Source organism: Mesoplodon bidens (genome assembly GCF_964165515.1).
Source record: "Mesoplodon bidens genome assembly, chromosome: 1".
Classification (NCBI taxonomy): domain Eukaryota; kingdom Metazoa; phylum Chordata; class Mammalia; order Artiodactyla; family Ziphiidae; genus Mesoplodon; species Mesoplodon bidens.
In genome coordinates this window covers 36,513,548-36,527,571 of record NC_138176.1, presented here as the reverse complement: position 1 = coordinate 36,527,571, position 14,024 = coordinate 36,513,548, and the positions used below count along the sequence as shown (strand labels likewise).

At 36.8% G+C, this 14,024-nt stretch overlaps 1 protein-coding gene across 4 annotated transcripts in view; it reads left to right on the top strand.

The window, feature by feature from the left end:
* HECTD2 (HECT domain E3 ubiquitin protein ligase 2) overlaps positions 1-8,716 on the top strand; it is an 80,860-nt gene extending 72,144 nt beyond the window's left edge. Inside the window, exons 19-21 of one of the 4 annotated variants that reach the window (XM_081251569.1) lie at positions 4,191-4,306; positions 4,873-5,016; positions 6,355-8,716. In XM_081251569.1, the coding sequence (XP_081107695.1) occupies positions 4,191-4,306; positions 4,873-5,016; positions 6,355-6,475 (381 nt within the window). In that variant the 3' untranslated portion in view covers positions 6,476-8,716. Of the gene's footprint in view, positions 1-2,643; positions 2,796-4,190; positions 4,307-4,872; positions 5,017-6,354 lie in introns of those variants that run through there. The other 3 variants (XM_081251567.1, XM_081251568.1, XM_081251570.1) reach the window with 3 other exon arrangements.
* Positions 8,717-14,024: the final 5,308 nt, after the last annotated feature.

Genomic DNA, 14,024 nt, shown 5'->3' with positions numbered 1-14,024 from the left:
ATCAATTTTGTTTATCTTCTCAAAGAACCAGCTTTTAGTTTTATTGATCTTTGCTATCATTTCCTTCATTTCTTTTTCATTTATTTCTGATCTGACCTTTATGATTTCTTTCCTTCTGCTAACTTTGGGGGTTTTTTTGTTCTTCTTTCTCTAATTGCTTTAGGTGTAAGGTTAGGTTGTTTTATGAGATGTTTCTTGTTTCTTGAAGTAGGGTTGTATTGCTATAAATTTCCCTCTTAGAACTGCTTTTGCTGCATCCCATATGTTTTGGGTCATCGTGTTTTCATTGTCATTTGTTTCTAGGTATTTTTTGATTTCCTCTTTGATTTCTTCAGTGATCTCTTGGTTATTTAGTAGTGTATTGTTTAGCCTCCATGTGTTTGTATTTTTTACAGTTTTTTTCCTGTAATTGACATAGTTAGCATTGTGGTCAGAAAAGATACTTGATACGATTTCAATTTTCTTAAATTTACCAAAGCTTGATTTGTGACCCAAGATCTGATCTATCCTGGAGAATGTTCCATAAGCACTTGAGAAGAAAGTGTATTCTGTTGGTTTTGAATGGAATGTACTATATCAATTAAGTCCATCTTGTTTCATGTATCATTTAAAGCTTGTGTTTCCTTATTTATTTTCACTTTGGATGATCTGTCCATTGTGAAAGTGGTGTGTTAAAGTTCTCTACTATTATTGTGTTACTGTCGATTTCCCCTTTTATGGCTGTTAACAGTTGCCTTATGTATTGAGGTGCTCCTATGTTGGGTGCATAAATATTTACAAGTGTTATATCTTCTCCTTGGATTCATCCCTTGATCATTATGTAGTGTCCTTCTTTGTCTCTTGTAATAGTCTTTATTTTAATGTCTATTTTGTCTGATATGAGAATTGCTACTCCAGCTTTCATATGATTTCCATTTGCATGGAATATCTTTTTACATCCCCTCACTTTCAGTCTGTACGTGTCCCTAGGTGTGAAGTGGGTCTCTTGTAGACAGCATATATACAGGTCTTATTTTTGTATCCATTCAGCCAAGTCTATGTCTTTTAGTTGGAGCATTTAATCCATTTACATTTAAGGTAATTATCGATATGTATGTTCCTATTCCCATTTTCTTAATTGTTTTGGGTTTGTTATTGTAGGTCTTTTTCCTTGTCTTGTGTTTCCTGCCTAGAGAAGTTCCTTTAGCATTTGTTGTAAAGCTGGTTTGGTGGTGCTGAATTCTCTTATCTGTTGCTTGTCTGTAAAGGTTTTAATTTCTCTGTCAAATCTGAATGAGATCCTTACTGGGTAGAGTAATCTTGGTTGTAGGTTTTTCCCTTTCATCACTTTAAATATGTCCTGCACCTCCCTTCTGGCTTGCAGAGTTTCTGCTGATAGATCAGCTGTTAACCTTATCGGGATTCCCTTGTATGTTATTTGTTGCTTTTCCCTTGCTGCTTTTAATATTTTTCTTTGTATTTAATTTTTGTTAGTTTGATTAATATATGTCTTGGCATGTTTCTCCTTGGATTTATCCTGTATGGGACTTTTTGCTCTTCCTGGATTTGATTGACTATTTCCTTTCCCATGTTAAGGAAGTTTTCAACTATAATCTCTTCAAATAGTTTCTCAGATCCTGTCTTTTTCTCTTCTTCTTCTGGGGCCTCTATAATTCAAATGTTGGTGTGTTTAATGTTGTCCCAGAGGTCTCTGAGACTGTCCTCAATTCTTTTCATTCTTTTTTCTTTATTCTACTCTGTAGTAGTTATTTCCACTATTTTATCTTACAGGTCACTTATTCATTCTTCTGCCTCAGTTATTCTCCTGTTGCTTCCTTCTAGAGAATTTGTAATTTCATATATTGTGTTGTTCATCATTGTTTGTTTGCTTTTTAGTTCTTCTAGGTCCTTGTTAAACATTTCTTGTATTTTCTCCATTCTGCTTCCAAGATTTTGGATCATCTTTACTAGCATTACTCTGAATTCTTTTTCAGGTAAACTGCCTATTTCCTCTTCATTTAAACCCTCTTCTGGTGGGTTTTTACCTTTCTCCTTCATCTGCTGTGTATTTCTCTGTCTTCTCATTTTGCTTAACTTCCTGTGTTTGGCGTCTCCTTTTCGCAGGCTGCACATTCGTAGTTCCCATTGTTTTTGGTGTCTGCCCCCAGTGGCTGAGGTTGGTTCAGCGGGTTATGTAGGCTTTCTGGTGGAGGGAGCTGGTGCCTGTGTTCTGGTGGATGCGGCTGGATCTTCTTTCTGGTTGGCAGGACCGCGTCCGGTGGTGTGTTTTGGGGTGTCTGTGACTTTATTATGATTTTAGGCAGCCTCTCTGCTAATGGGTGGGGTTGTGTTCCTGTCTTGCTAGTTGTTTGGCATAGGGTGTCCAGCCCTGTAGCTTGCTGGTCGTTGAGTGGAGCTGTTTCTTAGCACTGAGATGGAGATCTCTGGGAGAGCTTTTGCCATTTGATATTACGTGGAGCCGGGAGGTCTTTGGTGGATGAGTGTCCTGAGCTTGGCTCTCCCACCTCAGAGACTCAGGCCTGAAACCCGGCCGGAGCACCAAGACCCTGTCAGCCGCATGGTTATAAAGAGTTCCACAGATATGGCTTGAAGTCTATAGACAAATCATTGATCATCACCTTGTATTGTCCTCTTCCCTCACAGCCTGGATACAAACCTCCAAGCTCATTTAGATTGATGGCAGAATTCAGTCCCTTGTGTTTGTGGACTAAAGTTCCCATTTCCTTGAAGACTTGGATGGGGTGACTCCCAGCTCTCTCCGATTCTCTCACATGCTCCCCTCCATTTCAAAGCCAGCAGCAACATGTACTTGGAAACTCTCTGGCTTCCTCTTCGACTACCAGCCTGTGAAGACTCTTTTCTTCTTTTCTTTTCCTTTGTGCTTAGTCTTGTTTCACTTGCTCACAGGGTGCCGCGTGGGGAGGACTCGCACCAGGCACTTCACAACAGAGTCCCTAGTCAGTTTTCTAGTTTTTAGAGGCAGAACTAGAAATAAAAATAGTTCTCCCATTTTAGCCTTAATTTTCTAAAGGGAAAAAAAACAGTCAACTCCATTCCCTCCCCACCCCACTCCACCTTACACTGTGTCTTATACTATGGCTTTTAAGACTTTAAAAAATTTCCTCAAGCAGAGTGGATGAAGAGATCCCAAGGGCTCCAGGTCTTTAATACTGCGGGGCAAAGCACAGAAAATAGTCAACAATAAGCTCCAGGGCAGAAGCCACACCTTCTTACTGTTTAAGTAACAGGTTTATAACTGCTTCCTGACTCTTCAGGGGTCCCCCCAGCAACTCTTGAGTTGCCTTTTAACCACAGGATGTAGTTTGTCACCAGAGTCATGGTGGACTCCAGTTAGTTTGACTTTTTCTTAGCCTTGTGAGTATGGGTCAGTTGCTGTTGAGAACACTATGTTGGAAATGTCATAAGATAAAAGCGTAGTTTTCTCTTCAACACTGCTCCCCTGGGCACACTCCATCAAGCCATTTGCACCTCCAGGCAGTTTTATAAGGGGGGTTGGGAGCAAGGTCTTCAATGTGAATTATTTTGCATAGGAGAGAGCTTGTTTTAGAGTGATCTTTGTCACATGTTTATTGAAAGTACCTTTGAAAATGGAGCACCTGTTGATTTCTAATTGAGTTTTGTCTGTGACGCAGGGGTGGAGGGAGGGAAAATAAATAAATAGCATAGCAGGTCTCTGTTTTTCAAATTGTAATCTCTTTAGGTGGGAGACAACCTATGTAAGTGAAAAGAAACAAGTGAACAACACAAGACAGACTAACCTACTACTCAAACTCTACAGTGTACACAAGAGGCTTTATGGATGTTGGAACCAGGCATGTCAACAGATGCTGGAGTATTGATAGCTGAAAGAGTTTCAGGCTGGGTTTCAGGGAAGAGTTGTAATTTGGATTTATGCTTAGTCATCTGCTTATTTTTCTGGCAAACTGCTAATTGCTATTATTTGCAAAAGGGGGAACCTAACAGTTTGACAAGATTTATAAACTTTCAGAAGCAAAAATACCTTACCTTAGTAGGAAAAATATAAATGGAGATTTTTCTTTAGCAAAAATGGTTTGATTTACTATAAGAACGTCATGATTTTTGTTATTTGATTCAGTGAAAATAGTTCCAATTTCACTTTTTTTAATCATCACTTTTTCTTATCATTTTTGATAAATAATTATTGGCAGCTGCTTCGTCCAGAAGAGGTTGAAATTCTGGTCTGTGGAAGTCCTGAACTGGATATGCACGCCCTGCAGAGAAGTACTCAGTATGATGGCTATGTGAAAACCGACCTGACTATACGGTGAGCTTTTTTACTTCTGAGAGTGAGGGTGCTGAAGAGGGAATGAAAGAGAATGTGGTTCGTTTATTTGCATAACTTACAATCTTTGAATCAAGTTAAGTCAGCTGAAATACTGTACAGCCCACACTGCTTTCTTTTATCTCTTGAAAATAATGTGAGAATATTAAATATGAAAGCACTTAGCAGTCTCCTTAGGAGAAAGTAATATAAGTAAGTTTCTACAAAAGTATAGAGATTTGACTTTTTTTTAAAAAATTACTTTGGTTCTAGAATTGCAGGGATGCCATGCTTATAAATAGCCTTTTAATAGCACTGTGTTGAAAAATAAGGAAAATTATATAGGAGAAAAACGGCTTTTGTTCTCTTTGCTGTTGGACTATTTTTATAATGATGTTAGTCAAAAATCTAATTTATATTAGAAGCCTGTCATTCCTCAATTTCACATTAAGCATATTATGTACCTTTAAGGGAAGTTGTTTCCCTAGAGCTTACTTTATATTACTTTATTCTGATCTGCAGGGTTTTTGTCAAGACATTTTATATAAATATCCTTTGGTGTTCTCTAGATACTTTTGGGATGTTGTGCTTGGATTTCCTCTTGATCTTCAAAAGAAGTTGCTACATTTTACCACAGGAAGTGACAGAGTACCTGTAGGAGGAATGGCTGATTTGAACTTTAAAATCTCAAAGAATGAAACTTCTACTAACTGGTAAATTTCCATATTGTAATTTTTTTAATCTGTAGGTTTTGCTAATAATAATATGTTTGGAATTAGAGGATTCTTTGATTCTGAAGTTGTTTTCATAGAAAAATCTTGGGAGTAAGCATGGCTTTGAAATAAGAGAGACTATGGCTTAAGGTTCTGTATGAATTTTGAGAACTACCAATACAAACTGATAATAATTCCTGTGCATCAACTTTTTACTTTGCTAAGTCAACTGCTTTGTAGTTGCTTCCAGAATCTAGCTTGCTTTTCATAGTAGACTGTCTAACCTTCATTTTTACTTAAAGGTGTTTTTTATTTAAAATAGTATGGTGACTTTTTTAGCTATTATAATTAGTTCTTGTGCTGGAATACCTCTAGTGCTAGTCTTTTTTTCTTTATCTGGTGCTCTTTGCATATGAAAGTGATGCCGATGATGGCTTTAAATTATTTTCTGTAGTGTTGATGGGTTAATGCTAATCTACTTACTTCTTTTCCCAATCTCCTTGTAATTTCTAAAGCTAATTTGAGTAGACACTACTTTGATTATAATCATTTTTTTCTCCTGCCCCATATATTCCCTGAGCTTTGTCAGTTCTTGCTTTCATAAATTAGAACTGAAATCTGTCCTTTCCTTTCTCAGCGCCACCACCGACAGCTGTTCTGATGCTGTGGAGTTCCTAAAGACTGAGGGAAAGGGTCTAAGAAATCTGTAGGAATTTTGAATAAAGATAACAGTGTCATCGAGTAGAGGGTTGGGAGAGCTGAACAAAAAGATTCAGAGGATGAATGTTGCTTGTACCTTGAGGGCAGCAACATGAGAAGCATGGGTATCAAGTGTCCCAGAAATGTTCTTTTTATTATTTTTTGACAATCAAGACTAAAAAAGTAGTAACAGTTATATTATCCACTATTCTGCTGGGTGTTTTATGTAGATAGCTCTTTTCATCTTCCCACCCATTCAAATAGTTTGCCTTATGATGGTGATGAGGCAACTGAGATTTGGAGACATGAAGCCGCTTGAACAAGGTCTCACAGCCAGAAAGTGCAGGAGATGGTATTCAAATTCAGATTTGTCTGACTCCAAAAATAATGCCTGTAGAATATAAGTTTTGTGAGAGCAGTGACATTGTCTTGTTGGCAAACCCAGCCCCAGTGTCTAGAATGGTGCCTAATACATAGCAGGTCCTCCAAAAATATTTGTTCAGTAAAGGAGTGGATGAGTCATCTCATTGTAGTCAAATAGATTTGAATGTGTGTATCAAGGTACTTTGAAAGTTGCTTACCAGTCATTCTGTGTTTGTTTTAGGACTTGGTATCTTTAAAAAAAATTTTTTTCTCTAGGTTGCCTGTGGCCCACACCTGCTTCAATCAACTTTGCCTTCCCCCCTACAAGAGCAAAAAGGACCTGAAACAGAAATTGATTATTGGAATTTCAAATTCAGAGGGTTTTGGACTTGAGTAACCTAGAAGACTTGAAATATATTTTATATGTAGCATTCACTTCCCTCTTACTGTGCCTTTAACCTTTTCATGTTTCTGTCTCAAAACACCTTGACAAAGCTCACCAACTTTAAAATACTGATTTTTTTAAAATCAAATATGAAGTATGTTCAGTAGAGGCATGGTTTTCTAAAAACACAACACTGCTTGAGTGAGAAAAAGACCAGATGGCAGAGACAGGTGTGGGTCCAGTCCCTCTTTTTTATAGCACTTTATCATTCTCCATAAGTAGTTTGTCACAGGTGTTCCACTGGGAAAGCATCGTGCAGTAAAGAATGCACAGATGACAGAGTGGAGACCAGTGGCACCTTGTGTGCTGCTCTCACACAGTAGCAACACAGATAGCTACATTATCATTAATGTAAGGCATGTAGCCATATTTTCATATAGCGGTTAAACAACAGTATAATTGCAAATGCAATTTACAGGGGTTTTTGATATACTGGCTTTGGTCCTCTAGATTCTTTTCAACCGTTGCTGAAAAGCATGTAAATAACTACATAATAGCCTGAGAATAATGGGATTTTGATAGTGCCATTTATTGCTAAAGATTTATTTTTACAAAGTAAATTCAGGGTTTTAGATGTGTATACAGCTTTTACAAATCAATAAAGATGATTGTACAAGAGTGTAACTATTTTCAGACTAACTGTATTCAAGGTTATATTCTTTTACATATTGTTAGTCTGCATGCATATGCGCAGTAAGCTAGTTACTTTGAGTACTCTGTAATATTTGTATAATCATTTCTTCTTAAGGGTCGGAATATTATATAGAAAGGAAATAGAACTGACTAATCACTGATAAATTAAGTCAATTACAAGCACAAAAAAAGAGAACTGTTTTTATATATACTTTGATTGATGTACAAGACTTATTTCTAATATTTTTTGATCACCAGTTGTACTGAAACACTAATTTTTGGGAAAAAGTAGGATAAGATATTTGACAAAAGTGAATACAATAATATTTGTGTCAAAATGACGTAGCTTGGTGTAAAAATAAAGTTCAACATTTTGGCCAAAATGTTTGTTTTCCACTGGATTCTGAATATAGCAAATTCAAAAGTACCCTTTTTGGAGTTTCTTAATAAAGTAGCATGTAAAAAGAAACTGCATTTTTTAAGTCAGACAGTAAATGGTTTTCTTTTTAATTTACAGCAAATGAAGCAGTTTTATTAGCATGTTATAGATATTTCCAAATCAAGAATTCTCTATTATACTTTGATAGCTTTCCTTCAGAAAACTCTGAATATATATTTGCAATAATAATGAAGCCAGCACTTAGTACCAGCACATGGTTCACAGGCAAATAATACTTTCCCAAAATCTTTTCTGAGTTACACTACTATCTTATTACTATGCTTCCTACACCCCACCAGCAGAATTCTTTAGGGTGGAGGAACTAATCAGCTTGTTCTGCATTTCTGAAGCCAACTTGTGAATCTTAGAGGAAAAGGAGTTAGTTTACTATTCTCTTGAGACAGAAGTGACTCCGCTTTTCCACTTGGACATACTATTTAAAGGATTTTTCTTCTTACAATTTTTGGAACACCTAAGATTTAAAGGCATGTTGGTTTTGTTTTGTTTGCTCTGTTTTTAATCCATATGCAAATAAAACTGCTTCTCTCTTACACTGCTTGAACTAGAAAGTAAGATGTTTAACATAGGTTACTACTAACTAATAAGCACAAAAGAATCATGTGTAAGAAACCAGATTTAAGTGTTTTAAATAAAATGTGAACCAAGTTTTTATTTGGTAGAGACGGAAAAATTGTGTTGGTTTGGTCTGCATGTTTAATGATGTGCTTGTATATCAATAGCTATGTCATTTTTAAATAAGAAGTACACAAGCAAGCCGAATTTTTAAATGACGGAGTCCATAAATAACTGGAAAATTTTTGTTGTCTGTTGTTGAAATTTATCACTAAATTGCACATTGCCTTTATTTATTTATGCTCTGGTTTTGGTTTACAGTGTAATTAATACCTCATTTTTTAAAAGAACCACTGCTGTTACATTTCGTTAATTTAAACAGCTAGAAAATTCATATAGTTGCTTTTTTTATATATAATCTGTTAATGAATTCTTGATTTTTGTATCTGCCACAGTAAATTAAAGCATTGCACAGTATTTATCAGTATTTACAAAATGTCCTGTCCTTTTTTAATCTTTCCTTAATTAGTCATATTTTTGTCTGTATGATCAGAAGTTTTAACAGTCCCTCTTTTTTGTACAAATGTGTATTGTATTACGTTGTTAATTTCTGGATAAATTTTTTTCAAATATTAAAATTATATAATCAGCCAGGCTTCAGTTCATTTTTTGAACATTAGGCAATGAATTAAAACCACAAGTTTAAAATATAAATGTAAACTACTCTCTTTGTCACACTGTCTCTTAAACTGGTGCTTAGGAAAATTGCTAATACATACACCTTCAAAAGATATGTGTTGTTGACACCAAATATAACTAACTTCTAGCACTATTTTTCAGTACAAAACAATGTATAGCCAATGGCTGGATGATCACACAGATATTCCACCAAATGAACGTTATACCACCATCAAGGCCACCTAGAAATGAACTAAGTATGACATTTCATTGGCCATCGATAGACAACTTCAGATCTTAAGTATTCCCCTCCAAAACCATTAATTTGGCCCTTTTTTCCCACATTTCCTATGCTTAATGGAAGAAGAGAGGATATTATGAGAAAGTAGGAGAGAATGTCATGGGTGATGGATGGAAGAAGAAGGTAGTTGGATGGAAGACTAAGGAGGGTACAAGATCAATTCACCCAGACCACACACAGCCTTTAGTCCAGTGAGTGGTTAAGAACTGTGCTTTGGAGCCAGACTACCTGGGTTTGAGTTTACTGTTCAATAGTTGTGTTTCCTTGGGTTACTTAATCTGCCCATGCCTCAACTATCAAGTGAAAATAATTTATAAAGTGGAAATAATAAACCTATCTATCTCTCTGATAGGGTTCTAGGGAAGAATAAATGAATTAAGATGTGTAAAGCACTTACACAGTGCCTGGCATATAGTAAACCATATAATGTGATGCCAGAGGAACCGTGGTGCCAAGGGGATTACATCTTTCAACCACTGCTTCTGAAGCCTTCTGGAGGTTTTTGACTCTCAGACATCAGGTGCGACCGCAGATTAAAGAACACAAAGTGTTTCTGAGGCATTAAAATTGTGTTAGGAGAATATTCTTATTCTAGGAACAATGCTTTAGGATTTATCCTTATAGATGTCTCAGTAGGCAAGGGCTTTTAATACTGTTTTGCAGATGTGTAACAAGATGTCATTTTAAAATTCAAAACTAAATGAGCAGTTTATTTTTTTAGCATCTTTGAGTATAATTGCTTTACAATGTTGTGTTAGTTTTGAGCAGTTTATTTTTAATGAAACATTTCAAATACAGAGAAAAATTTCAGAGATGAACATAATAAAACGCCACGTCCCCACACTCAGATCTAACAAATGTTAACATTCTGCCAGATTTTTTTTTAATTAAAAATTACAGATGGAGTGGAAGCCCCTTTTTGTGCTCCTCTCCAAACCCAATATACTCACTCTTTTCCCCATTAAGCTGCAGTTGCTGTGAATCCTTCCCACAATGTCTTACATTTGTACTATACATATGTCTTTCTCTAAACACAGTTGACCCTTGAACAATGCAGGGGTTGGGGTCACGACCATCGTGCAGTCAAAAAATCCAAAATCTGCATATAACTTATGTGGTTCCTCTGTATCCACAATTTGCCATCCTCAGATTCAACCAACTGCGGGTCATGTAGTGCTGTAGTATTTACTGTTGAAAAAATCCATGTATAAGTGGACCCTCACAGTTCAAACCCATGTTGTTCAAGGGTCAACTATATAGTATTGTTATAGTTGCATATACCAAATATCATACTCTCCGTATTTTCACACAACTTTTTACACTCAGTATTTTCTTTTCTAGATTTATCCCTGATTATACCTTAATTCACCCAGTTTAATGCAGAATAGAATCCTGTTAAATGAATATACCACAGTTTGTTGATCCATCCTCCTAAGAACTAACGTTTCCATGTTTTCTCCAGTGTGGCCCAGGCTGTGATGAGCACCTTGCCTATACTAAGTATGCACGCACAGTCCCCCAAGGTTGTAGCCCAGGTGTGGAGTGGCGGGATCACAGGCTGCATATCTTCAGCTCTACCAGGTATCATCCAGCTGCTCTCCAGAGTAGTGCTTCCAACATGAATTTCCATATTATAGGAGTTGTAATTCTCCACGTTCTCCCAACACCAGGTTTTGGTAGATTTTTTTTTTTTGCTAATCTAACCAATGTGTTTTAATTTGTCTTTCCAAAATAGATAATGATGTTGCACATTTTTGTATGTTTACAGGCCATTCAGATGTCTTCTGTGAATAGCCAGTTCAATGTTCTTTGCCTAACTTCTATTCCTTTCCTCATTGATTTTCAGGAGTTATTTCTTTATTCTGGACATTGATCCTTTGTTAACGGTTGTAAGCTACATTACTAGTTTGAATCCCAGATCTGTCAATGACTGTGTGACTTTGGACAAATTACTTAACATCTCTTGATCTCAGTTTACCTGTCTGTAAAATAAAATAATAATGCATAGCTCATAGAATTGTTAAATAAGCCTAAGTACAACAGAAGTATATATGTGTGTGTATATATATATGTATATATCTTTCTTTTTTCTTTTTTTTTTTCAGTACGCGGGCCTCTCACTGTTGTGGCCTCTCCCGTTGCGGAGCACAGGCTCCGGACGCGCAGGCTCAGCGGCCACGGCTCACGGGCCCAGCCGCTCTGCGGCATGTGGGATCTTCCCAGACCGGGGCACGAACCCATGTCCCCTGCATTGGCAGGCGGACTCTCAACCACTGTGCCACCAGGGAAGCCCAATATGTATATATCTTTTATATAAATATAAGTAATGTGTATATATATATGAATTAGGTATATAGATATATGCTTATACATAAAACATATATATACTTATATGAGACATATTTAACATATAAATGTATATAAATAAAGAAGTGCTTATATCATGCCTAACCTATAATAAGCATTATGCATTTGGTATTATTACTATTACCTTATTATTATAGCTCATGCATTGCAGAGATCTAGTTGTGGCCAGACTTTTATCTTTTATAATATGAATTTTTAATATACTCCAGAAAATATTATTCTATATATTAATAGTTTGTTTAGATTTAACCACTCATTTATAGTTTCTTTGCACACCATTCCCTCTTCTACTGTTCTTCACAGCCACCTCTGGGATCAATGTTTTTCCTCCTAAATTACATCTATTAGAAGCTGTTTTAATGATAGTTTGTTGGTAGTAAATTCTTTTTCCATTTGTCTGAAAATGACTTTATTTCACCTTTATTCATGAAAGATAGATTCATCAAGCATGCATTTCTATTGTGGTACTTATTGTTTTCTTAGGACTTTTAATGTATAATCCACTGTCTTTGAGTTTCATTGTTGATAGGAAGTTAGCTGTCAGTATAATTGTCATTCCTTGGTAGATAATCTCTTTTACTCTGGCTACTTTTAAGATATTTTTTTTCTCCTGAAACTGCAAAACATCAAAGACAATGTGTATATTCTGTATTTTTTTTTTTTTGCAGTACGCGGGCCTCTCACTGTTGTGGGCTCTCCCGTTGCGGAGCACAGGCTCCCGACGCGCAGGCTCAGCGGCCATGGCTCACGGGCCCAGCCGCTCCGCGGCATGTGGGATCCTCCCAGACCGGGGCACGAACCCGCATCCCCTGCATCGGCAGGCGGACTCTCAACCACTGCGCCACCAGGGAAGCCCTATATTCTGTATTTTTTTATCCCTCTTAGGATTTGTTATGGTTCTTGAAACTAGGAATTTCTATCTTTCAGTTTTAGAAAACTCTTCAGCCATTTCCTCTTTGAATATTGCTCTTCCCTCTTCTCTCTAATCTCTCCTGTTAAACGTATGTTGGACCATCTCACTCAACCATTAAATCCCTCTTGGTGCCTAATCTGTTGTTTAACCAATGTTTATTTTAGTGGTTGTATTTTTTATTTCTAGGAATTCTTTTGGTTCCTTTCCAAGTCCACCTGCTCTTTCTACATACTGTTCTTTCTTTCATGTGTGTGTGTGTGTGTGTGTTTTTTGCGGTACACGGGCCTCTCACTGTTGTGGCTTCTCCCGTTGCGGAGCACAGGCTCCAGACACGCAAGCTCAGCGGCCATGGCTCACGGGCCCAGCCGCTCCACGGCATGTGGGACCCTCCCAGACCAGGGCACAAACCCATGTCCCCTGCATCGGCAGGCGGACTCTCAACCACTGCACCACCAGGGAAGCCCTTTCATGTGGTTTTTAAAAAATAATTTTCAGCATAATTATTTGATACTCTCTTTTAGATTGTTTTACTCTTCTCAGTTCTCAAAGTACTAGTTCTTGTTTTGTTCATACACTGGCTCTCATAGTGATTTGGTTCCTTGAGTGATTTATAATTTTTTATTTTTGCATTTTTTATTTCATTTTGTGCCCTGAATAGCACAAGTGCCCCTAGCAGAGTAGTTTCATGTTGTTCTCAACCAAGGCCCTATGGGTTTCCCACACCAATTTTTTTTCCTTGGATTAGGGTTCCTTCCCCACTTGTGTACATTTGGACCCCCTCACCTAAGTGGTACAGGTTGGGGTTTATGAGTAAAGTTTTTCTATCCGCTTTTCATAGACATAGTAACCCTTTTAAATTCTAGGCTTTATGAAGTCGGATCGGCTATGGCTCCTCACCTTCAATAGGCTTAAGGAATATCTGTTGAATTCATGTGGACATTAAAATCCATTAGAGAGTTCATGACCCCCGTGAGTCACCTAATCCTGCTTACTTCTTCTGACTTTTCATTTCTTCCTCATTTCCTATAATTGATGACTTCCCTTCTTCCCTTCCTTTTAATCTTGGACATTTATATTTTAAGATTTTTGTAGCTATATGTTGCCCAAAATTTATAAAAGTTTAGAGTAGTAAATGGCCTCTTCCCTTTCATCTCAGCCTATAAGGCCTGCCCCTTGGTTGTTTTTTTTTTTTTTTTACCCTATCCAATGCATACAACTTTTAAATACATTGTTCTCTGTAGATTACTTGCACCAATGTTTATTTATTTGTTAATTTGACATTTGTGTATTTAGTGCCTATTATATTTCAGCTGGAGGCTGATCTTCAGCTCCATACATCATTTGCTTATTCTTTACAAGCATAAGAAGCAAATGTAGTTCTGAATACTTATTTTGTAAAGCATTAAAATGTGTATCATAGCAAGAAAATTTCTCCAGGACTTACATGACAATTATACAAATCAATGTTTTCCTGCCATTTAGATATTACAACTCTGATATACATACCATAGAAGCATTAGTCACCACTGAGTTAAGCTGCTAGATTTTTTTGGCAACCCAACTTGACATTTTCTATGTATGCACACACATGCACACA